General features: G+C 60.1%; 1 protein-coding gene across 2 annotated transcripts; it reads left to right on the top strand.

Annotated features, from left to right (window-relative positions):
* The first annotated feature begins 967 nt into the window (after positions 1–967).
* On the top strand, positions 968–24283 carry ECE2 (endothelin converting enzyme 2). Of its 2 annotated transcripts, none has more exons than XR_004647165.1 (19): positions 968–1427; positions 5924–6010; positions 7135–7279; positions 7842–8057; positions 9128–9252; positions 10209–10355; positions 10976–11041; positions 11711–11899; positions 13868–14010; positions 14306–14420; positions 15339–15449; positions 15939–16037; positions 17236–17313; positions 17727–17830; positions 18672–18782; positions 19893–19960; positions 20426–20489; positions 21612–21802; positions 21954–21976. XR_004647165.1 is itself a non-coding variant. In XM_034781961.1 (19 exons), the coding sequence occupies exons 1-19, from the start codon at positions 1383–1385 to the stop codon at positions 22826–22828; spliced, it is 2313 nt and encodes a 770-aa protein (XP_034637852.1). In that variant the 5' UTR covers positions 972–1382; the 3' UTR covers positions 22829–24283. The 2 variants fall into 2 exon arrangements, 1 of the variants encoding a protein (XP_034637852.1); XM_034781961.1 differs by lacking the exon at positions 20426–20489 and adding an exon at positions 22652–24283 and having other exon boundaries at positions 972–1427; positions 21954–22049.
* Positions 24284–25130: the final 847 nt, after the last annotated feature.

Genomic DNA, 25130 nt, shown 5'->3' on the forward strand with positions numbered 1-25130 from the left:
TGTGTGTGAGATTCTGTGTGTGTGTGTGTGTGTGTGATTCTGTATGTATGACAGATTGCAGGGTGTGTGTGTGACAGATTGTGGGGTGTGTGTGAGATTCTGTGTGTGTGACAGATTGCGGTGTGTGTGTGACTCTGTGTGTGTGACAGATTGCTGGGTGGGTGTGTGATTCTCTGTGTGTGTGACAGATTGCAGGGTGTGTGTGTGTGTGACAGATTGTGATGTGTGTGTGTGTCTGTATGACTGTGTGTGAGACAGCTTGCGGGGTGTGTGTATGTGTGACTGTGTGTGACAGATTGTGGTGTGTGTGTGACAGACTGCGGGGTGTGTGACAGATTGCGGTGTGTGTGTCGGTGTGTAACAGATTGTGGGGGGTAACTGGGTGTGTGACAGATTGTGGTGTGTGTGAGTGTGCGAGACAGATTGTGGGGTGTGTGTGACAGTACGTGTGTGTGTGACAGATTGCGGGGTGTGTGTGTCGGTGTGTAACAGATTGCGGGGGGTGACTGGGTGTGTGACAGATTGTGGTGTGTGTGTGACAGACTGTGGTGTGTGTGAGTGTGTGTGACAGATTGCGGGGTGTGTGTCGGTGTGTAACAGATTGCGGGGTGTGTGACTGGGTGTGTGACAGATTGTGGTGTGTGCTTGAGGGTGTGAGACAGATTGTGGTGTGTGCGTGACAGATTGCGGGGTGTGTGTGTGTGTGACAGATTGTGGGGTGTGTATCGGTGTGTAACAGATTGCGGGGGTGTGTGACAGATTGTGGTGTGTGTTTGAGTGTGTGAGACAGATTGCGGTCTGTGTGTGTGTGACAGATTGCGGGGTGTGTGTGTGTGTGACAGATTGCGGGATGTGTGCCAGATTGCCGGGTGTGCGCCTTGTCTCTGTGCGCGCCCGAGTCACGGTGGCCGCGCGTGTGCCAGTGTCGCGCAGCGCGGCCGCGCCCCTGCGCGCTGTGCCCGTGCGCCCGTGGCCAGGCTGTTTGCGAGTCCCGCGGAGCCGGCGGCGCCTCCATCCCCGCTGACCTTCGCCATCGGGCTCCGGGGCCCCGGGCGTCCCGCCGCCGCCGCCCCCCGGTCGCAGCCCATGCCGCCCGCCCGCCCTGATGGACACACCCGCTGTTTCGCCCCAGTGACGGTCCCCACTCGGAGCGCGGGGAGCCGCCTGCCCCTCGCCCCGCCGGCCCCCGCAGCCGGGGCCTCCGCTGCGCCCTTGCGGCTCCGGGAGCTGCCCTGAGCCGCGCGGCTCCTGGCAGGGGAGGGGGCCGCCGGGTCCGAGCCCCCGAGCACCATGGCCAGCCCCGGGGCCGGCGCGGCGGCTGCAGCCCCGCTCGCCCCTGGCTGGGAGCGGAGCTAGGCGGCGGGGGCCGTGCCGGGAGCCCCATGATGTCCAGGATGAACGTAGCTCTCCAGGATCTCAGCAACAACGTGAGTAGCCGGGCTGGGGGGCTCGGCCGGGGGCTGCAGCCCGGGGCGCCTGGCGCTGGACAACCCCGGAGTGGGAGCCAGGCCAAGGCCCTGGCTCCCTCCACACCCCGGCGACCCCCACGCCAGGCAAGACTATGGCAGCTGAGGGGCTCCACAGGGACCCTTGAAACTCGCTGTCTCCTGCTCCCCTGCCCCAGAGCACGGGAGAGGGGGGTGCCGGGGCCCTGGGGAGCGCTGGGTGTCCTGTGCAGGGGTGCCAGGTGTCTCTGGAGCTCTGCGATACCATGCTGGGGGGGGGGGTATAACCCTTCCCTGAGACTGAGCCCATGGGGCCAGAGGGGATGAATGGGAGCCAGCCACGTGGTCTCGGCCCCCCTCTGCAGCCTCCCCCAGAGTCCCAGCACAATGTGGGCTCCCTAGAGAAGGAACTCAGCCCACCCAGGGCCCTAGGGAGGAGGCTGGGAGTTCATGTCTCCTGTTCCATGAGGGGTTAGAGTAAAGCCCTGGAGGTGCCCTCCAATGGCTGGGGGTACCGGGGGGAAAGGGCACCTCGTGACCACAGAGGTCAGGGCTGCCCCCATCCCCTAGCAGGATGTTAGGTCCGGGGCCAGCCAACCCCTTTGCAGGGTGCCGCAGGGGTGGCAGAGAAGTCAGGGCTGAACCTAGGGCCTGCAGTGCTGCTTGGCCCCGCCCTGCTGCCTAGATCCTATGGCTCAGCCCTGCCCGACACCCTGAGAGCTGAGAGTCCTGCACCTCAGCCACCCCACTTCTGAGTGCCCAGACCTGGGGCTGGTCCCCACCCACTCGCCTGAGGAGCTGGGGGCTCTGCTGCCCCCTCTCCAAATGCCTGGATCCTGCAGCTCGGCCCCGCCCTACTCACCCTGATCTGGTGACCCAGCCCAACCCCACTCCCTGAGTACCCTGGGGCTCTGCCTTGCCTGCTCTCCTGGCCTCATCCTGCCGTGCTCTGGTCTTTGGAACCGTCACTTGCTCATCACTGCTGAGGGCTCAAGCTTCTCCATGGTGATGCTTGGAGATGTCAGAAGCCAGGATCTCTGGGCAGCAGAGCTGGGGTTTGGCACATCCTAGCACCCAGTCCCATGGGGGGCAGTTCACAGTCAGGCCCAGTGACCTGGTTGGAAACAATCCGGCTGCAGGGAGGGGGTTGGTGTTTCTTGCTCCAAAGGCCACTTACCAGGGAACCTCTCTTGGACTCTGAGCACCAGAGACCCAGCTGCAGCATGGTCACCTGTAGCCCAGAACGGCGCCTCTACTCATGGATGACCTCCCTCCTCTCCTCGTACATCGCTTGGGTCTCCAGAGGCACGGGGAGATGTCCCTGGCGGCCAGTGTAGGGAATGCCAGGGCCAAGGGCAATGCAACTGGAGGCTGGGAGGATTCCTGGGGTCTGTATTGCCATGACAGCGCACACCTGGAGGGTCTCACTGCATCAGGAGAGGGCCTTGAAAAGGAGAAGGCCTGTGATGGGGTGTGTGGGGCCTGGGCTGCCCCGCAGAGGCCTGCGTGGCCAGGTGGTTACCAGAGCCAGTTGCACCACGTTGTGGGCAGGAGGAGCCAGTGTTCCAGGCACAGCTGAGCTGCCCGTCTTCCTGCTGGGCAGGTTGTTGGGTCGTTGTTTGGCAGAGAGGGGCAGGTCTCCGTCGTAGGGAGCTGTGCTTTCCCAGGCGCAGGGTCTCCCTGAGCTGGAGGGGTGGGTGGGGGGATTCCCTGGCTCAGACGAGGCTGCCAGCAGGAAGCTGAGACATTTTCACAGATGCCAGCGGCTCCCAGGAATCCTTCCCCAGCCGGGGAGTTTCTGCCAAAGGTTTTTTTTCCGAACAGACTCGTGCCTGTTTCCTGAGCTGGCAGCTTTTTTTGTGCAAACCCCAGCACTCGGTGGCTAGCGGAGCGCGCTGCCTCTTGAGCCTTTGTGACCCGAGCCCGGTGCTCATGCTCCGGCCGCTGCCCGAGCCACCCCTCACTGTGAAACTGGGCTCCCCAGTATTAGCTTTGATTTTTCCCAAACTCCCTTTCTAGCCTCACCGCTGTGAAGGAAACCTTGAAAACGGGAGCCAAGTATAAGCGACATGGCAGTGTTGGCCTGAGTCTGCAGACAGCCTCAAACAGGAGCTGAGAGGGGCGAACTGTCCCCATTCAGCTCAACGGTGTTAACCCTGAAACCTAATGACAGTTTCAATATAACTATCATTAACTATTTCACTGTTGGTCAATTAGCAAAATCAGCCGGCTTATGTGCTTAGCACACAATCCCAAACCCCCTCCCCAAGGGCCAAGTCCCCAGCTGCTCAAACCCTCACCTACGAGGCCCTCTAGCATGGGCAATGCCAAAGAAGTCCCAATGAAATGTCCAGCTAACCAGCTGAGGGGCCCATGCCCCTGCCCAGCAAAGTCATCTTGTTCACAGCCTTCATTTCTAATGTAAATGAAGCTTCAGGCGTGAGGCCTTGTCTGGACTGGGCTCAAAGCTGCATTAGCACTTTCTGAGTAAGGCCTGATCTACACTTGGAATTTGGCTTGCCGCCCTCTGCCCCAGTGTAGACGTGGCTAGCTCGACCTAGCTACCATTGCTTAGGGAAGTGGTGTTCGGACAGTGATGGAAAACTCCTCCTGCCGCAGTAGGATGCACTGTAGCTATGCCCCTATAGCTCCCCGCAGTGTAGACAAACCCTAACACCGTTGAAAGTCTAGTGTAGACAAGGCAGGGGTGATTGAAAAGGCAGGTTCCCTAGTCTAGTCTTTTTTTTACTTTGATTACCAGTCACTTGAGGGATCGACCTGGTAGAAAGACTGAATGTTCGTAGGCTGGAACAAAAGTGTGGCGAGGGTCCACACCAGCCTTTGCAAGCATGCTAGGCAACTGGAGGGGCAGGGACACCTGGAAAGCAAGGCGTCCTGTCTACACTAAAACGGGTTAGCTAACACTGCTGTCATCGCAGCTTTGTAACCCAGTCTAGACACAAGCCTTGCTTCCTACTAGCATATTGCACTGGCTTTATCCCGGCCCCCATCTCTCTGCAGCACAGAGTAGCTTTAGGGCAGGGGTTCTCAAATTGGGGTTGTGACCCTGCAGGGGGCCACAAGGTGGTTATATGGGGGTCACAAGCTGTCAGCTCTGTGGGGCCGACAGCCCTGAGCCCCGATTAAATTAAATTACCCCCCCCCCGCCGTTTTTAATTTCTAAGGGAGGGTCACACTCAGAGGCTTGCGGTGTGAAAGGAGTGACCCATACACAACGTTTGAAAACCACTGCGTTAGGGGCTGCAGGGCTACTGCCCTCCACGATTTGGCTGTGGCCCATCTCTCACTACCCTCGCTTGGCTTTCGGGGGCACGGTGCTGCCTTCCTTGGCTATCCCCTCATCTCCCACCTCAGCCTGGCGTTAGGGGGAGCTGCATGGCATCATCAGAAAGGAAAGCTCAGGATCGAGGATGATGCCTGAGTTATGGGGCACCAAGATAAATGGGAGAGCTGCACTGAGGAGCGGGAGGGAACAGGGCGGGCAGAGGGAGCTGGATGTGAGGGGGCTGGGCTGGATGCGAAGGGGAAGGGGCTGGACTGGGGAGGCTCCTCTCACCCAAGAGAATGTCTCTCTGAGGTCAGTGGAAGCCCATTGGGCTGGGCAGATATGGCTGCTACACTGAGGTGAGTTCCCCTTCTGAGCTCCATCCAGGCTGCTGGCGCCAGCCTGCCAAGGCCGCCCGTTCCAGATGTTGCAGAGACTGACCACATCTGCGTAGCAAGTCCCAGCGCTGTGCAGAGAGGAGGCAGTGGCATTGCTAGGAAATGAAGCTGCAGGTTGCCTGGGAACCAAGGACTGTCTCCGTGAGGCAATCTGACACCTGTCAGGAATGCTGATGTCAGAGCGGCTTCTGCAGAGGCAGCCATGGCAACCCGCAGAGGGCGAAGGGACGTACGTTGCTCGGGGGCAACTGCTGGTGCCAGGAGGGGGCAAGAGCTTCCCCTTCTCCGCAGCACAAGCCTGGCAGCGCTTGGTCCTGCACTGGAGTCGTTCGGGGGCCAGGCAGGGAAGGAACGTGACCGTGTAAAGTTGCGGGCGGAGGGAGATGCATTTGCCCACTCTTGGTTGGCATCACCAGGACCTGCGCCCTGCCTGCAAGGAGCCCCTTGGTCCTCCCTGGCAATGATGCAGGCTCCCTGAGCGCAGGATCAGGGTTTTACGTAACGGGAAGGCAGGCAAGTCCCACTGTGGTACACCAGCCAGGAGAGGCCATAGAAATGGAGCACTCCAACCTGAGGGAGCCGAAATTGTCCTGCTGTTGACAGCTCCATGGCCCCTCAGCTCTGCCTCGGTGTCAATGGGCCCAGCGCCCCCTGCAGGATCTTGGCTCTGGGTCAGCTGGGCCCTGTGCCCCCTGCGGATCCTGGCTGTGGGTCAGCTGGGCCCAGAGCCCCCTGCAGATCCTGGCACAGCCCTCTGCGATGTCATTCCTAGTCTGCTTTCTCTCTCTGTGCAGATGTCTGATTACAAACGAGCTACTTTGCAGGATGACGAGGGGGTGGATGCGGCTGGGGATGGAAGCGCCTCTCCTGATAGCGTGGAGGTAGGATTACACTCCTGGAACGTGCGCGGACCTGGGGCCTCTTTTAGACCAGGACAGGGCGCGGCTTCTTAGCGGCCAGGGCCAATGCACTGCGAGGGAGGACACGGCCCGGCTTCTGGGCCTTTCTGGGTTCCCATGGGAGCCCCGCCAGCTCGTGTTCAGCAGCAGAGCTATTAATAAAAGCTGTCTCTGGAATCTCTGGGGCAAGATAATTTCATTGCCCAGGCGAGTTACCGAGCACTGGACGGGAGAGGGGAAAAAGGAGGGAAAGGGGCCGTTTCCAATGGGAACTAAAGCTGATTTTGCCACCTTTTCCCAAAAGCCACACACCCGTGGCTCTGCCAATGCCTCTCTGCCCTGCTCTGTGTCCTCTCTTCCCCACACTGTTCCGGTCCTGGGCTCTCCACACACAACTCTGCCGCTGCCCCTTAGTCCTGCCCTACAACCCGCCGGTCTCTCCTGGGCCGGGACTGCCTCTCACATTGACTTGCATGGACCTGGGTGGCAGTTTTTAGAGACGATTAACCTCCCCGCAAGCCCTTTGGGAGGCTTCTCTTTCCACATGGATGGGCCCCAGTGCCAGGCCCTGGCTCCCAGGAACGTAGCTGTAAGGGTGGGCAGTCCTTGTGGGATCTCCCAGGGGGCCAGATCCAGTTTTTCCCACTGGTTCTTCCTCTCCCAGCCAGGTCATATGGATTGTGGCCAGAAGGGGGAACTCTGACAGTGCCTGCCCCCTGCTCTTCCCTCCCACCCTCCAGGAGGTGCCATCCAAGTCCAGCCACGGGCAGGATCCGTTGGCAGTGCTGGATGGGGCCTGCTCCCAACAGAATTACTGTACACTGGCGCTCAGTGCTGGGGAGGGGTCACAGCATCTCTTCACTCCCACAGGCAATAGGGCAGCCCAGGGGGGCACTGCCATGGGGGGAGGGTCTCAGGCAGGGCTACCATGAGGGAAGGGTGGAGTGGTACTGCCAAGGGGGAGGCCCTCAAGGTCCCCCTGCAAGGCGGATTTGTGGCTAGTTCTGATTGTGTGTTTGGGTTTAATCCATCAGGTGCCCCTTAATACGCTGTCCCCGTCTGTTCCCTCTCCCCCCCCCAAATCTCCCTCTCTTTTTCCCTCCCAGGTGGGGTTCAGGAAAGGTCCCCCTCCCTTGCTGAGCCGCCTGGGTTCACGGACCCAGCTGGAGCTGGCGCTCTGTGCCATCTGCCTCGTCACGGCTCTGCTGCTGCTGGGCTCTCTGATTGCGCTGGGCGTCCAGTACAGCAAAGGTAGGGAGAGGGTGGGGCGCTCACACCTTCACTACGGCCCCCCCCCCCCAGCCCATCTCCCTGCAGCTCCAGCTCCTCATCCGGAACAGGCTGAAATGCTGGCGCTACTCACTAGAGGAAAGGCCTGCCCCAGGGAGCTGCAAAAGGCTCTGTGGTGTGCGGGGAGGCTCCCCTGGGCTGGAATTACCCTGGGGAACAGGAGGCGCTGCCGGAGAGCGGGGGAAATACGGGGAGGAGATTCTCCTGGGACTGTCCGGCAGGAAGTAAATATTAAATATTCTAAGGGACCACGTGGCCTCAGCTGAAGAAGGGTGCGGCTGCAGGACTTGGTCACCCATCCCCTGAGGACCGTGGGGGCCACCTCCTGTGACAGCAATCACACTCCCCGTGCCCCCTCTCACGGGCACCAATGCAGGAGTGGTCAACTACAGGGTTGGGAGGCAGGGCTCCTGGGCTCTGTTCTCAGCTCTACCACCGACTTGCTGCAAGGCCCTGCCGCTCTGTGCCTCAGTTTCCCCACTTGTTGGCCCCGGGCCCTAATGACTGCATCTCTGCCACTCAGACCCTTCCCACAGCACGTGCCTCACAGAAGCCTGCATCACCGTGGCCAGTAAGATCTTGGAGGCCCTGGACCGGGAGACTAATCCTTGTGAGAACTTCTACCAGTACTCCTGCGGGGGGTGGATAAAGCGGAACCCGCTGCCCGATGGGCGCTCCAAGTGGAGCACCTTCAACAGCATCTGGGACCAGAACCAGGCCATCATGAAACACCTCTTAGGTGGGTGTAGCCCTGTGCTGGGTGCCTCCTTGCACACGGGCACAGAGAATCGGGGAGGGCGGCATTGGAGGAGGGCGCCTGGTGGGCTGTATGGACCAGGGAGAGACCTAGGTGGTCAGGGATCGGCTTCCCAGGGCCTGCCCTGGAAGGGGAGAATGCCCATACGGTCAGGGATGCAGGGGCTCCCCACACACACGCTGGGTGGGGTTAGGAGACATTCCAGACACAGCCAGACAGGCCCCTCAGCAGAGGCTGACGAGTCTCCTGGATTGGCTCCATTGGCCAGTAGGCCCAGCCTGGCTGGTGCTGGTGACGGGGGTGGGGGGGCGATAACCTATGTGGGCATTCAGCTGCTGGCATATATGGCTAGGTTACAGCTTCTTGGAAATAGCACAGGGCAGACTGAGCTCTGTATCCTGCATCAGCTTCCATGGTCTCTCTGCCTCAGAGAGGGCACACTGGCCAGCAGTGTCCCACATCAGCACTGGCCAGGGGCACCCAATGGCAAACCAGCCGGCAGTCTGTCCTGCGCCAGCACTGGCCAGGGCAGACAGTGGCACGCCAGTTGGCAGTCTGTCCCGTGCCGGCACTGGCCGGGGTGCACACGGTGGCACGCCAGCCGTCAGTCTGTCCCGTGCCAGCACTGGCCGGGGTGCACACAGTGGCACACCAGCCGTCAGTCTGTCCCGTGCCAGCACTGGCCAGGGGCACACGGTGGCAAACCAGCCGGCAGTTTGTCCTGCACTGGCACTGGCCAGGGGCACACGGTAGCATGCCAGATGCACCTGGGCAGACCCTTGGGCAGTGCAGGGGACAGTTCCCTGGTGCCATCACCGGTGGGGATCATGCCAAATAACCTGGGGGAACCTAACCCACATGAGACTACATGGCGATACAGGGGGCTCCAGTAGGAGGGTGAGATGGGACCCAGGCCTAAGGCATGGTCACAGGGTGTGGTCACAGGCACAAAGTTCTAGGAAACCAGGGCCAGTCTCCAAGGTCCCTCCATGTGCCAGAGCCCCCCTGTAAGGGAGAAAATGACTGAATCCATCTTGTTATCCACTCCACAGAGAACGCCTCCTTCAACTCCAGCAGCGAGGCGGAGAGGAAGACCCAGCGCTACTACCTGTCCTGCCTGAAGGAGCAGAAAATCGGGGAGCTGGGCTCCCAGCCACTGATGGACCTGATTGAGAAGGTGGGTGCCAGGGGAGGGGTGGGGGTGGGAAGAACCGGACCAAGGTGAGGTCTGGGCGGGAGCCCAGCTCGGGGAGGGAGGCTGCTCAGCGTACTCGCCTCTCTGCAGGGGAAAAGTCTCTCCACGGGGAGACCATCCTGGAGAAGGACTGAGCTCTGGGAGCCTTTGCCTGGCCCAATGCCATTCCCATGTGGGCCCAGGGGAATGGAGTTGCCGGGTCTCAGCCCAGGCTGCCAGACACAGAGCGTTCACATCCCTGTTACGACTGAACAGCGCCAGCAGAGGAGCCGTGTGCCAAGCTGCTCTCTTCCCTGGCAGGGGTCCCTCCAGGCAGGGGTGCGGCTCACTAGTAGGGGTGGGAGTTTGCACTGGCCGGGCTGAGCCCTATTTCCAGGGCTGTGATTCCTGCCTCCCCCACACCCCATTTGTTATATTGCCCATCGTGTAAGTGATGTGAGAATCGCCCCTCTCTGAAGGGGACAGGCCACCAGGGCGCTTCTGTGCCTGGGGTAATGCGGCAGCTTCACATTCGAAGCACAGCGCCCCCTTCTGCTAGGCAGGGGTGGTGCGCACGGAGCACATGCCAGGCGTAGTGGGAAGCACAGTGCCCCCTAGTGCTGGGCTGGGAGCACAGGCAGGGTGTACAGAGCAGCTCCCCCAGGCACAGTAATGGCTGGTGTGCATGGGGGCGGGGCACAGGCAGAGCTTGGAGGGAAGCACGCCCAGCAGCACCTCCTAGTGCTGGGCTGGGGACACATGGGAGCACACCAGCAGCACATGGGAGCACACCAGCAGCACCCCGCAGCAGCACAGCCCCCTAGAGCTGGGGTATAGTGCCTGGATCACAGGCAGGGTGTAGAGGGTCTCTTCTGTGCTGGGTGTGAAGGTGGAAGATTAAAGCCAGGGGAATTTGGTGACCCAGAGAGGGACAAGCTCAAATCCCTGCGTTCCTGCAGATTGGCGGGTGGAATATTACCGGGCCCTGGAACCAGAGCAACTTCATGGAGGTTCTGAAGATGGTGTCGGGGACCTACCGGGCCGCCCCCTTTTTCACGGTCTATGTGGGCGCCGACTCCAAGAGTTCCAACAGCAATGTCATTCAGGTAGCCCAGCGCCCCTGCCCCTGTGAGGACCGGGGAGGGGGCCCTGTGCCAGAACCTCACACTGAGCTCCCAGCATGCAATGGGCCTAAAGCAAACCCTTCCCATTGCCCCTAGCTTGGAAACATCGTCACCGCAAAACGGGGGTGGAAGAGCCAGCCAGGCGTGGGGGAGAAGGGCCCATAAAGAAACCTAGCCAAGGCCAGAGCGAGCACCAGGCTATCATGGCTGGGCATTTCTGACTCTGGCCTTAAATGACCCAGTTCAGACACCCAGCCCTCTGCCTGCCCCCTCCCACCTGGGGACACACTGGGAGGGGTTCAGTGGGGACAGGAACTGTTTTGGGGCCACATCACATACCTGGGCTTAAAACGGTGCCAAGGACCGCAGGAAGGCACCTCAGCCTCTCGCTGCTGGGGATGTGAATGCCGCTTGGGGATTCTCCACAGGTCAGATTTGATGGCCCTGGTCTACTTTTGAGGGCTGGGGTTGCCCCAGTTCCTCCACCCCCACTGGGTCTCGGGAATAGCCGTGACTGGGTGTGGTGGCAGGGCAGGGGGCTTTGTGCGACGGAGCAGTGGCTGTGGCTATGTGATCCAGGCTCATTTGTTCTCCGTCTTTAGGTGGATCAGTCAGGCCTTTTCCTCCCCTCCCGGGATTACTACCTGAACAAGACAGCCAATGAGAAGGTAGGGGGCTGGGTGGGGGCAGCCCGTGCACACCATCCCTTCCACAGAGCAGGCCCCACCCAGTTCACGCCTGACTTCCGGTCTGCACTGGTCTAGCTTCACCTCCCAGCCACTGCCCTTTCTCTGCCAGCCCGACGAGCCCATCGTCAAATATTTGGTCCTCCCATAGGTACTTTCAGCCTGATCGTAGCCTTCTCTTTGTTAAGCTAAATAGGGTGGAGCTCCTTGAGTCTCTCACTATCAGGCAGGTTCTCTCATCTTCTAACCAGTCTCCTGGCTCTTTTCAGAACCCTCCCCAATGTGTGCCCCATCTCGGAGATAACCCAAGAGGCCTTTGTGCTCTGAAATGCACATTCCCACCCCAACACCTGGGTAGGCCCCACACCTTCCTGTGCTCCTGACGCAGATCCAGCCCAGCGGGTGGAATGTGCCTGACCCCAAATCACAAGGGGCTGAAGGAAAGGCCCCCCCCCCCGCCCCCCGAGTGCTAGGACCCTGGATTGGAGCCTGTGCTGGGACCCAGTTGGCAGGACAGCCTGGTGGGGGGAGGTTTGGGGATTTAAGAGCACAGGATCTGAGGGAGCTGAACACCCCCACGGCCCATGGCCAATTGTGTAGGGTTGCCCCTTCCTAGGTGACTAACCCCCCTGCCTCTCACTTGAGTGACAGGTGCTGGCTGCTTACCTGGACTATATGGTGGAACTGGGGATGCTGCTGGGTGGGGAGAAGGTCTCCACCCAGGAGCAGATGGAGCAGGTACTGGAGTTCGAGACCCTGCTGGCCAATATCACCGTCCCCCAGGACGAGAGGCGGGATGATGAGAAGATCTATCACAAGATGAGCATTGCAGAGCTGCAGGTGGGTCCTGGGGAAGGGGCCAGCCCGGTGCTGCTCGGGGAGAGGACGAGCATGGTGCTGCTGGGGGCAGGGGAAGGAACCAGCATGGTGCTCCTGCGTGCATGGGCAGGGCTGGGCTCTATCCTCTGGCAGGTGGGGGGGGGGGGGGGGGAAATCAGTAGCGGGAGGCTCCCATTTGCTGGGCGGGTCCCACCGTGGCCTGGAGCAGCTGGGAGAAAAATTCAGAATGAAAACAGAGAGAGGAATTCAATTGATCCGAGTCCTTTGTTACATTTCCGAGCTGCCTGGTCAGAGTGTGAGGGCCCAACCCAGGGCACATGGGGAGACGGTAGCCCCTTTCTGTGCCCCTTCTGCTTCCGCGGGAGCCCCTGGCTGGCTGGCTGCTTTCCCCCACACACTCCAGGCCTCTTCCCTGTCCATCCCCCCACCCGGGTTTCATTAGGATTCCAGCCGGGTCGCTGCTCAGCTGTCTGAGTGTCATTGATGCCGGAGGCCTGGCTGACCAGCATCCTAAGCAGCCAGGAGCCAATGCGGAGCTGCCTCCACCATCCCCCAGGCGCAGAAACAGGGGGCCCCCTGCCCGGCGGCACTCACTGCCTGGGGCCAGCGGCGCAATCCCCGAAGGCAGGCAGAACAAGAGCTTCTGGGGGAGAGTCCCCCCCCACTCTGCCCCTGCCCCTCAGTCCCGCTGCACTGTGCCCTGCTACCCACCTATGGGGTCCCCCCCCCGAGCTCTGCCCCTGCCCCTCAGTCCCGCTGCACCGTGCCCTGCTACCCACCTCTGGGGTCCCCACCCAGCTCTGCCCCGCCCCTCAGTCCCGCTGTACTGTACCCTGTTACCCACCTCTGGGATCCCCCCCCAGCTCTGCCTCTGCCCCTCAGTCCCGCTGCACCGTGCCTTGTTACCCACCTCTGGGGTCCCCCCCCAGCTCTGCCACTGCCCCTCAGTCCTGCTGCACCGTGCCTTGTTACCCCACTGGGGTCACCCCCCCCCGCTCTGCCTCTGCATCCCACTGCACCATGCCCCATTACCCCACTGGGATCCCCACCCCAGCTCTGCCCCTCAGTCCTGCTGCACCGTGCCCTGTTACCCCACTGGAGGTCCCCCCCCAGCTCTGTCACTGCCCCTGCGTCCCGCTGCACCTTGCCCTGTTACCCCACTGAGGTCCCCTCCCCCCGCTCTGCCACTGCCCCTCAGTCCCACTGCACCTGCTCTGTTACCCCACTGGGGTCCGCCCCTGCCACTGCCCCTCAGTCCCGCTTCACTGTGCCCTGCTATCCCAGTTCTGAACTCCCCACACCCAGCTCAGGGTGCCCTCGATACTGAGGGGCAGCAGCAGCTATCCCAGCTCTGGGGTCCCCACACACCCAGTCCTGATCCGCAGTGCCCTGCTGTCCCACCTCTGGGCTCCACACACACAGTGCCCCTCAACCCCGACCCGCAGCCCCTGCTATCTCAGCCCTGAATGCTGTTGTGCTGGGGAAGGGGATGCCAGGACCCTCACCCCAGTTTTGAAGTTCCTGGCAATACAGAACAGCCAGCCTTAGTCATCATGCGATGGTCACCAAGCAACCAGTCACCATAGCAACAGGGAGAGATGCAGTCCTGGCTAGTGGGAAGGGAGGTCTCTCAGGAGGCTCAGGCAGGGGCCAGGGATGGGGGATCAGAGTGAGGCGGAGGTGCAGGGCAGGGATGGGAGAGGATCGGGGGGCTGGGAGTGAGGCAGAGATTCAGGCAGCAAGTCTAAGTGACTGGGGGCTGAAGTGAACCTGAGGTGTTTCTCCAGGGACAAGCACCCTCCCCCCACCCCAGTGAAACCCAGCCACCTGCCCTGGCTGCCTTGTGAGATGGGGTTCCCTCTCAGGGAGGTGGCCCTGCCTGGAGCCCCAGTTACCCAGAGCCAGGGAACCCACCCTCGGGAGCCGGGGAGGAACAGCACTCCCCCTCACGGCCCCATGTCTCGGCAGGCTCTGGCCCCCGCCATCGACTGGCTGGATTACATGGCCTATGCCCTGGCCCCGCTGGAGCTGAGCGAGGCCGAGCCCGTGGTGGTGTTCGGCCGTGAGTACCTGCAGCAGGTCTCCGAGCTCATCAACAGCACGGACAGAAGGTAAGAGCCCCGGCTGGAGGGAGGGGCTTCAGGGCCCTCTGTGTCTGAGGGGCTGGCGGGCACCAGTGAAGCGACATCGGGGGTCGCCTTGCAACACCCATTGGGAAGCAGGGGCCATGTCCATTGGGGGTGAGGGAGTATCTGTTCAGGGCAGTGCCTGTTGGGACATGGGGGTGGGTCTCAGGGCCATGCCAATTGGGGGTGGGGTGAGTGGGTGGGAATGGGGGGCATGTCTCATGGTGGGGCCCCTCAGGGTTGGGGTCTCGGGGAGTCAGCGTGGCTCTGTCGTTTGCAGCATTTTGAACAATTACATGATCTGGAACCTGGTTCAGAAAACTGCCTCAAGCCTGGACCAGCGATTCGAGACGGCCCAGGAGAAGCTGCTGGAGACCCTCTATGGTACCAAGAAGGTGAGGGGCTGCTGCATAGGGCACCCCGGGCCAAGCCACTGGCATCAGCCCCTAGGCCCCTTTCTCTATGCACATGGGGGTGCCCTTATACGCCCCAGGGAAATCCCAGAGGATCGTCATCCAGGCAGCCACAACCTGGCCTGTCCGGGGCATGGGATAAGGAGGCACTGATGTGAGTGGAGGCTGCTAAGGGGAAGATGCCTGTGCACCACACCGTCTCCAGCCCTGGCTCGAGTCAGAGAGCGTCCTGCTGGCTGCGAGCCGGGGATGCTGGGTAACGGGGCTGAGCTGGGACAGCCGGGCGGTGATGGCAGGGTTAGTGAAACGCATGGGGGCTCTGGGGCGGGGGAGGGAAGTGCGGCACAGCAGGAGGGGTGGAACTCAGGGCAGCGTAAGGCAATGCAACCGGCATCCCCTAGAGATGCCGACAGGCCTCAGCTTAGGGGATCCTCGTGGCGGGGAGCAGCTCAGCCCTTTGGCCCAGCAGCCTGCGCGGGGACCAGCCAACAGGAGGCTGCAGGCAGGGAAAGGGTCAGGACTGAGCCCCTGAACGTGTGTGTCCCCCCAACACCCCAGGATGGCCTGGCAGAGCCTGAGAGGGGGCAGGCAGAGATCAGGAGGGGTTCCCCATCCGGATGAAGGCCCGTCTGCCTTGGAAGGAGACAAGGCAAAGGAATGTACCTGGGTTTAGGTCTGAGCCCCAGGGCCCCTCGACGAAGTGATGGGCAGGCCATGGAGAGCAGAGAGGAGGGAGCCCTCTCCCTCTGCAGCAGCACTTGGGGCCTTGGGAGGCCAGAAATTGTGTCCTCCTGCGTCAGGGTGTGAGCTTGGCCCAGGCCCCTGCCCCACAGCATGGCCAGCAAAGACACAGGGACTCCTCAGGTCTCACGCGGTCTGTCTCGCTCTCTCTCTCTGGAGTCCTGCACCCCTCGCTGGCAAACCTGCATCTCCAACACCGACGACACGCTGGGCTTCGCCCTAGGCTCCTTGTTCGTGAAAGCCACCTTCGACAGAGACAGCAAGGAGATTGTGAGTTGCCCTGCCCTGCCCCGAGCCCTCTGGCCTCCCTCACACCAGCAGCCCCCCTTATCTCCCCACTGCCCCCCAAACTTCCCTACACCAGTTCTCTTGCAGCCCGCCCTCCGATTCCTCTGCAGATCCCAATTTCTCTAATCTTCCCCTATTTCCTACTCCTCCCCAATTCTTTTGCAGCCCTTCAGTTCACCAGCGGTGAGCGCCCCAGCTCGAGGTGCCTCTGGGCAGCAAAGGGCAGGGGTCCGCAGACCAGAGAGAAGGGAATTCCCTGCCCCACCAGTCACCCAGGCAAGGGGAGTGCAGCCTGGCTGCACGTGCCCTCCTGTTCTAACCACTCCGCTCTGGGGATCGTGCGAGGAGCAGGGCAGTCCCCACAGAGGGGGTCGGGTTGGGAGGCAGGGCTAGTGCTGCGTGAGTCTCCAGGGGAAGCGGGTGGTGCAGGCTGGCCGTGTCGGAGGAACTGACTCTCCCGCTCCACCATAGGCAGAGGAGATGATCAGCGAGATCCGGACGGCCTTTGAGGAATCCCTGGACCAGCTTGACTGGATGGACCAGACGACGAGACAGGCCGCTAAGGAGAAGGTGACCCCAGCGGGAGGGGGGCCAGCCCAACTCCTGCCCTGAGTTAGAGGGGAGACTATGTCAGAGCTGACTCCAAATAGCCCCTCCCCAGGCAATGCCCCCTGCAACTGTTGGCACTGCGCACTCCCCCTACATGAGCCATAAGGCAGGGGCATCCCCGGTCTCTGGGACATGGGCGTCCTGGGAGTGGGAATCTCAGCCATGTAGACTTTAGAGGATTGGGCCAAAAGAAACCTGATGAGGTTCAACAAGGACAAGTGCAGAGTCCTGCACTTAGGATGGAAGAATCCCATTCACTGTTACAGACTAGGGACCGAATGGGTAGGCAGCAGTTCTGCAGAAAAGGACGGAGGGGTTACAGTGGACGAGAAGCTGGATGTGAGTCAGCCTTCTTGGCAACAAGGGCACACTGTTAACGGCATTTGGGGCTGTATAAGTAGGGGCATTGCCAGCAGATCAAGGGACATGAGCATTCCCCTCTATTCGACATTGGTGAGGCCTCATCTGGAGTACTGTGTCCAGTTTTGGGCCCCACACTACAAGGAGGATGTGGAAACATTGGAAAGAGTCCAACGGAGGGCAACATAAATGATTAGGGGGCTGGAGCACATGACTTATGAGGAGAGGCTGAGGGAACTGGGATTGCTTAGTCTCCAGAAGAGAAGAATGAGGGGGGATTTGATAGCTGCTTTCAACTACCTGAAAGGGGGTTCCAAAGAGGATGGATCTAGACTGTTCTCAGTGGTACCTGATGACAGAACAAGGAGTAATGGTCTCAAGTTGCAGTGGGGGAGGTTTAGGTTGGATTTTAGGGGAAAAAATGTCACTAGGAGGGTGGTGAAGCACTGGAATGGGTTACCTAGGGAGGTGGTGGAATCTCCTTCCTTAGAGGTTTTTAAGGTCAGGCTTGACACAGCCCTGGCTGGGATGATTTAGTTGGGAATTGGTCCTGCTTTGAGCAGGGGGTTGGACTAGATGACCTCCTGAGGTCCCTTCCAACCCTGATTCTATGAAGGCCCGCTAGCTCCCTGGCAGGGAACCCCAGCCCCGTGCGCCCCGGAGTAGCAACGCTTGCTCCTGTGTGACCCGCGCACACTACTCCTGGAGCTGCCAGGGCTATACACGGGGAGCTCCTAGGTCTCTCCCTCTGCTCACCCCGCTATGATCTCAGCCGCTGGCCTCGCCCTTCTTTCCACAGGCAGATGCCATTTACGACATGATCGGCTTCCCGGACTTCATCCTCGATAACAAGGAGCTAGACGACGTCTACGATGGGGTAGGTCGCCCTTGAGCTTAGGGCCTGGGCCAAGAGTGGCCCTGGGATTGCAAGGCCAGTAGCTCCCAGCTGCTTGTGCCAGGCACATGGCAGGGATCCAGTGAACCAAGGGTCCGATTGGGGTGGGTGAGATTTTGCCCGGCGTCCAGCCTGCATGTCCCACCCAAGGTATCTGGGCCCACTGGTGCGGCTGTGCAGTGGGGATGGGATCCAGGCTCTCATTGCTATAATAACTGAGTGCCAAGAGTGATCTATCTACCCCCATCTCACCCCTTCACTGCCTGTGGGGTTGGGGGGGGGGGGAGGGAGGGCACGCCCTAGCCCGTCTCAGACCCCCACCCACCCCGTACTCAGCCTGCAGGGTGGAGGGGTGCGGCCCTAGCCCATCTCAGCCCCTTGTGTTTCTTTCGCAGTATGAAGTCTCCGAAGACTCCTTTTTCCAGAACATGCTGAACTTCTACAATTTCTCTGCCAAGGTCATGGCCGACCAGCTGCGGAAACCCCCGAACCGGGACCAGTAAGGAGCCGCTGCAGCACGGGCACCTTCCCACCCATGGCGGCAGGGAGCAGGGTGGAAGGTCAAGTCAGGGCCCCATATGAAGAGTGCATGACCGGGAGGCCTGGGGGCGAGTTTTGGGGCATGGCTGGTGCTGTCACTCTCCTGCTAGAGAGGGTAAAGGCAGATCCTGCCTCATTCTGCTGCCTCCCTCACTTCCCGGTGGCGGTGCAGCCTGTGGACACTACCAGTCCCAGCATGCAATGCTTTAGCTGGAACCTACTGGCTGGCTACACTGCATGCTGGGAGATGTAGTCTCCACAGGCTGCACCTTTAGGAAAAGGAAGAAGGCAGCTGCAGGTTGCTCCTTCCCTCCAAGGTGGGGACTCCCAGCTCACTTGAGAAGCATTTGGCTTGAACAGTCCCCTTGGAAGACTCTCCCCCAGGCAACCCCACTCTTGGCACCGACGCAGCCGTGCATCCTTTCACAAACACACACGCCCACAACGCGGGCACACACCAGGGCCCGCCTGGCTCTGGCTGTATCAGATACACACCGGCAGCCGCCTGCCCCCTCTGTAATAAAAAAAGACCAGCCAAGACCCCAAAGAAAGGGGACAGACCCCAAAGTCTGTCCCTGGGACAGACTTCAGCTCTCATGTGGCTGAGAGACTGCTACAAAGGTGCGAGGCTCAGCCAGCTCCCAGCACTTCAGCTGAGTGTTTCTGGCCAGGCTCTTAATACTGGGTTTGGAGAGGAGCTTCCCCTGTATGGCGGGCTGCTCCTCCTGCTGGGGCCTGCCCTGGGCTTTTGGTGGCAGGTGCAGGGGGAGATGCTGCCTAACACGTCGGACCCGCCCTAGGTGGAGCATGACCCCGCAGACCGTCAACGCCTATTACCTGCCCACCAAGAACGGGATCGTCTTTCCAGCTGGGATCCTGCAAGCTCCTTTCTACGCCCGCAACCACCCCAAGTGCGTCCGATGCTCTGGGCTCTCGCCGGGTCATGCCTGTGTGGGTGGCAGGAAGCGACTGGGGAAAGATAGGGCAGGAGACCCACTGGCAGGTGTAGATCCCTGGGTATACTCAGATCTGGGCAACCCCCTCTCTCACACGGGGGCAGCACTTGGTCCTGGGAGCAAGGAGTGGAGCTTCCAAGGCAGAGACACTCTGGGGCTGAGCTGCTGCCATCCAAGCACTAATGGAGGATTCCCCAATCCCTGCCGTCCCAAACCCTCCCCTGAATAGAGAGGAGCTTCCTGCCCTGGGATCCCAGTGGGGTTGGCACTCACTGCTGCCCTCAGCGATTCCCTCGGGCCCTTAGGAAGCAGCCTGGCCCATGGCAGCTGTGGGCTCGGGGTGGAGCAAGCAGTCACAGGAAGACACTTGGTCCAGCATCATGAGCGTCTCTGCCTGCTCACTGCCCTTCTCACCCTCAAGAGAGGGCAGGACCTGCATCAGCCCTTCCCCTAGGGGGAGTCAGAGAAGGGGGTGGCCTTAGCACCAGTGCTGTGGAAGAGGACGGGCAAGGGTCACCATCCCAGCAGGGTGGCCACTGGTTGACCCATGGTGCTCCACTGCTCTAGCTGCAGGGCCTGGCCCATTGCTAGGACTGGCAGCCTTCCCCACAGGCCAGCCTTTCGTGTTAACAATGAGGGCAGCTGAAGGCAGATCCATTTTATGCCCATTGGGTGCCAACCTTTGGCTCCCAGCAAGCTGGCATTGCAGTCCTTGGCTTGGCAGAGTTTATGCTTTGCCCAATAGTGACGCTAATGGACTCTAGGTAAGGATCTACTCCAAGCCTGCCCTGCTAGTGCAATGCATTGTTACGGGCAGTCATCCTGCGCAGGTTTCCTAGCTAGACACGTGCTTCGGTCAGGGGAGTCTCACCTCCATTGGGCATCCAGGCCCCCACTCTGCATCGACTGCTCATCGAAAGGGCACCAGGGAGCACTGGGAACGCAGCATGGGGCTGACTCACTGTGCTGCATGAGCAGCGATCAGGGAGGCTCCAATACCACCGGGATACAGACCATGGTAAGGACTTAGACAATAAACGAGGGTTTCTTCTTGGCTTCACCCAGGGCCCTCAACTTTGGTGGCATCGGAGTAGTGATGGGACACGAGCTCACGCACGCATTCGATGACCAAGGTAGGACCCAACTGGCCTGTCAGGCTCCCCTCTCGGCTCCCTGGTCTCACGTGCACACCCTGCCATTCCAAGAATGCACCAGGGCCACTATTGGAAAGGACACTTCGTTCAGGGACACCATAACCAAACAGTCCTTATACTGGATAGAGAGGTGACGCTATCCCCCTCCCCCTCCCCCTCGGCACAGTGCTCCCAGCTCCTCTTCATCGCAGCCTCATCCTGTCCTCTGCACCATGGAGCTGCCCAGCACCTCTGTCCTGTACATGTCCTGCAAAGGCTCCCGACATCGCTCTCCTCTGGGCCACTAGTGGCCTTGCCAGCCATTCCATCCTGTGCTTCGCCATGTCATTTTCTTGCAGCATGGCCAACACCTCTTGCCCACGTTAGCTTCTTCACAGCCCTCAAGATGTCCTTTCCCTTTGGCTGGCTCTCTTCCCCATTTTGTTTGTCCTCCTGTCTCCCCAGGTGACACCTGCAGGCATCTCCCCAGGCTTCTCTGTGCAGCTTTCGCTTCTGCTCCATCTGCTTGGTGAGGACCCATGTCTCTGCATCTCGAGCCATGGCTAGTGGCTGGCGATTCCCTGTTCCCCCCCCTCCACACTGCTCCTTGTGGCTATGGGGGGGATCTTCCCCCTTCTCCAGCTGGACTCGTGTTTGTTTTGTTTGCATCCTCGCTCTGCATGCTGTGTAGTGTTGCTAGGCCACGGCCAATGGTGGAACCCAAAAGCAGCTTTGGGGTGATTGGAGTCTCCATGCCAAGACACGCTCCCTGGGGGTCTGGTGGAGAAGCAGGTGGAGTTCCCATACCTACAGGGGTACAGAGCACCACCATCAGGGTAGGGGGCCTGCGGGCTCAGAACGGGCATGGAGACTTTCACCTCAAGGCTGCTGGGTCATAACCAGCCCTGGGTGGCAGGGAAAGAGCAAGTCATCCGGGACTCTTTGGTGGCCGAGGTGAAGCGAGCTGGGATCCTGGACAGTTCCTGCCAGACAGAAAAGCCACCAGCCCAACCAGCGCCAACTGACCCCATTGTTAGCAACTGAAGAAGCCGAGGACCGAGCAGGCCATGAAGTATGAGCTGCTCTTCTAGAGGGGTCCCAGCAGGTCGAGGAAGGTTCATACGGCTGCTGCCCAGGCAGCTCCTGCTGGAGAGAGGAGGCCGTCAGTCTCCAAGGCTGCACAGCCACCATCCTGGCCACAGAAGATCCTGGGAGATGATCCTGTCCTTTCCCTGTTGCTCACTCCCAGAGGCACCATGGGTAGGGAGGATTCCTGACGCCCATAGAGCAGGTGCTCCATCCCCACCCTGAGCTTGACTGGTCTGTGCCTCTGATCTTTCCCTTTTCATGTCCCTCTCCATTTCAGCAGCCCCTCCCCTGCCAGACACCCCCACTCATGGGCAGCAGGCTTAAGATCCCCTGTTGAGCCATCACATGGACTCTTGTAAGTTACCTTAGCCTTTGGGCTGCTTGCAACATCCTTCATGCTGGGGGCCACTCGGGATGGAACTGAGACTGTGCTGGGGGGCGTGGCTCAGCTCCCTAGCGGGCCGCTTGAGGAAAAGGCACCAGAGCCAGGTGCAGGTGATAGAACTGTCGCTGCCGGTAGCACCTCCTCCGGCCATTTATCATGCACCGGGTTGTCTTCCAGGTCGAGAATACGACAAGGAGGGGAATCTGCGTCCCTGGTGGCAGAACTCCTCCCTGGAGGCCTTTAAGAACCGGACCGAGTGCATGATGGAACAGTACAGCAAGTACATGGTGAACGGAGAGCACGTCAACGGCAAGCAGACCCTGGGCGAGAACATTGCAGACAACGGGGGCCTGAAGACAGCATATAACGTGAGTAACCCAACGAGCCCGCCCCTCAGGCGGGGGACGGGCAGCAGATCCTAAGGCCAGGGCTCAATTCCCACCGCCCCCCCTGATTCTGAGGGGAGCATCACTTTATGTTTGCTGCTGTTTCCCGGCATGCTTTCTTGGTTCCCTGCAGGCCTACAAAGCCTGGCTGCAGAAGAATGGAGAGGAGAAGCACCTGCCTGCCGTGGGGCTCACCAACAACCAGCTCTTCTTCGTAGGATTTGCACAGGTACGGCTCTGGGATGGGAAAACAGCTTCTCTGCTGATGCCCCTCCATCTCAGCCTGCAGCCCCCTGCTACTCCAGTCCTGGGCTTCCCCACACACAGCTCTGCTGATGTCCCTCACGGCTGCTGACCTGCAGTCCCCTGCTATTCCAGTTGTGGACTCTCCCCTCCATGCCCCCCCAATCCCCCAACAGCTCTGCCAGTGCCCCTCAGGTCTAACCTACAGCTCCCTGCTGTTCCAGTTTGGGAACAACGGGCCATGGTTTTTAAAGGCCCAAGCCTGTAGTAGTGAGACCCAAGAGAAGAGAACCAAATGAGCTCCTCAGTGAAGTCAGATGGGAACATCCTGGCCTAGCCGAGCCATACCAAGGGTCAGGCCCACTCCCAGCTAGCACTCCATCTTCCCCTAGCTCCATTCACCACCTCCCCACCAGGGCAGCCTTGGGGTTGCTGCTGCCCTGGGAGGTTCACTCCCTGTCTCAGTGTAGGGCAGCCTTGAACCCTGGTGCCCAAGGCAGGAAACTAGCTGAGAAGAGGGTGCAGGAGCGAGGCTGGGCGTTGGGCTGTGCCTCCCTAATCCTGGTCCTTGTTGTGTCCCTTGCACAGGTGTGGTGCTCTGTGCGCACACCGGAAAGCTCGCACGAGGGGCTGGTCACCGATCCACACAGTCCAGACAAGTTCCGGGTCATCGGCACCCTCAGCAACTCCAGGGATTTCGTCGAGCACTTTAAGTGCCCGGTGGGCTCGCCCATGAACCCCGGCAAGCACTGTGAGGTGTGGTAGAGGGGGGCCGCAGGGCAAGGAGGCGTGCAGCCAGGGAGGGGGCCAAAGAATCTGTACATATACAACCAAGCAACTTCCCCAGGACATAGGCAGGCAGGAGCACCCACATAGAGTCCCAGAGCCATGCCCCCTCCCTCCCAGCCTCTTGGATGGGGACACGTGGGGAACATCTCCGGGAAGATCTAGTGGCCTCAGCTTCTCTGCTCTGGCTTGTCCTGTGCAGGCTGCAGGCTCCTCCCATCTCAGACAGAGCTCCAGGAGGGAGTGTAGGAGCCGCGTTTTCCTGCACCACCTGCTGGGTGGAGCCTGGAACCCAGCCCACCCGCCTTGGTCATGCTCCACCCTTGTACCATTGACCCCATCCCCACTATCAGCACCTGCCACCACTGCACATTGCAAGGAGTGTCAGCCCAGGGTCTCCTGCCCGAGCCCCACTCCAGCCAGTCAGTCAGCCCCGCCTCCCGCAGCTCCCCAACAGAGGGTCATCGGGACCTGCCCACCCAAGCCGGGCATGGGTTGAGAGAGCCTTCAATGGGCAACGCCAGCCTTTTCCTTACAGCCCCGCCCTGTGGGTCTAGTCTGGGTACAGCTCCTCCAACGAGTGCCGGTGTCGGCAGGGCGTGGGGGATATAACCGCCGCGTGATCTAACGCTGGTAGAGCAGGTTGAGATGCCCAACGACGCCCTCAGTACCAGTGCTCCCAGCAGTGACCCCACCAGGGGGCAGCACTGGCCCTGCAGCAAGGACTGGCTAGAGTAGACAAGGCCAGTTATGGGAACACTGGGTGGGATGGGGCAGAGAGCCTCCAGAGCCTGGTGCCATCCCAGGGTTGGGCATAACAGCACCCACAGCGGCACAGTGCCCCAGTTGCCAGGCTGGGATGCAGGGAGATGGGACCCCTTCAGGGCACAAAGGGCAGCAGTGCAGCTCCCCTACCACCACTCCGGGCACAGGGAGGGGAGGCATAATTTGGGTCTGAAGGGCAGCAGCCCAGCACCCTCTAGTGCCAGGCTGGCAGGGGGAGAACGTCCACAGGCATTTTTAATCTTTTTAAACCAACTGGAACAGCAGCAGTTAACCCCGTGAGGATCCCTTCTGACTACGGGATCTTCCCCGGGATTAGCCCTGAAACAAGCTGCCTGTTCTAAACCAACTCCGATCCCCTGCCAGCTTCCCTCCCACTAACCCAACTATGTGCCAGGGCAGGCTTTTCCTGGATCGTTTGAGGGGGATCAGACAAGGCGTCTGAATGCTGGGAGCTTCAGACCGTGAGCTGCTCTCGCTTCTGGGGCATTTTCTTAACCTTCTTAGGCTCATTGTAATCCAAAACCAGCTTGGCTTAGAAACTCCCCATTTGCTTTAATTGGTTGGTCATGGTGGGGACTGGTGCCTTGGACTAGCTTTGGGTCGTTCTTGATGGATTTATTTAACGATTAAAAGCAGTTTCCACTTTCACACCGGGCTCTGTTCCTAACTCTGCATGGTCCCAGGATAGATAGGGATAAGCCCCAGGCAGGGTACTACCCCAGGGGAAGGGGTGGATTCTGTGGGGAGTGGGAACACACAGACTGGCGGTGGGGCGGACTGGGGACCGCAGCCTGCGAGGTCCTTGAGATCCTGACACTGAACACGTCTTACATTTTAAAAAAATGTAAGGAAATTGCTGGGGGGACTTTGTTAAACTGGAGTTAAAACTGGAAAAATCCAGTGGTGACTTTTATGAACGGTCTCCAAAAACACCAATCTTGAACAGTCTGGAAATTAGGTTACACCTTAAAAAAAGAAAAAGAAAAGAGCAAGTCTGCAAATGTACAAGTGAGGTCATTCAACCAATCCTAACCCCGCCCCAGTATGGGGCACCATCAGCCCCCCGGCTTCCTATATTCAGCCCCCATCTAACTAGGGGAATGACATAGGCAGGGCTGAATCTCAGAGTGACAAGGCAATTCCTATCCCCCATGAGGGGAAGCTGCTCCCTAAGGGAGATGGGGTGGGGTCACGCTGATTTGTTAGGGAGATGGGCCCCATTTCCCTAGCAGGTCTAGACTCCTCCCTCCCTCATAATAAAGCAATGGGAGCCCCTCACCCTCTGTTGATGGAGTCAGTTCTCCCCCAAGCACCCCCATTCAAGTAAGAGCCAGGCACCCCCATACAGCAGGGCCCACCCCATCCCCAGCACTGAGCCCGCATGCACCTGAGCACATGGTAGCATGGGGACATGCACCCCCCAAACCAGCAGGTCTCCCACCACAGCCACCAAGAGCTGGGGTCCATCTCATGCTGTTTTATTTACAATTTTCAA

The sequence above is a fragment of the Trachemys scripta genome, chromosome 9, assembly GCF_013100865.1.
Source record: "Trachemys scripta elegans isolate TJP31775 chromosome 9, CAS_Tse_1.0, whole genome shotgun sequence".
NCBI classification, from domain to species: Eukaryota; Metazoa; Chordata; order Testudines; family Emydidae; genus Trachemys; species Trachemys scripta.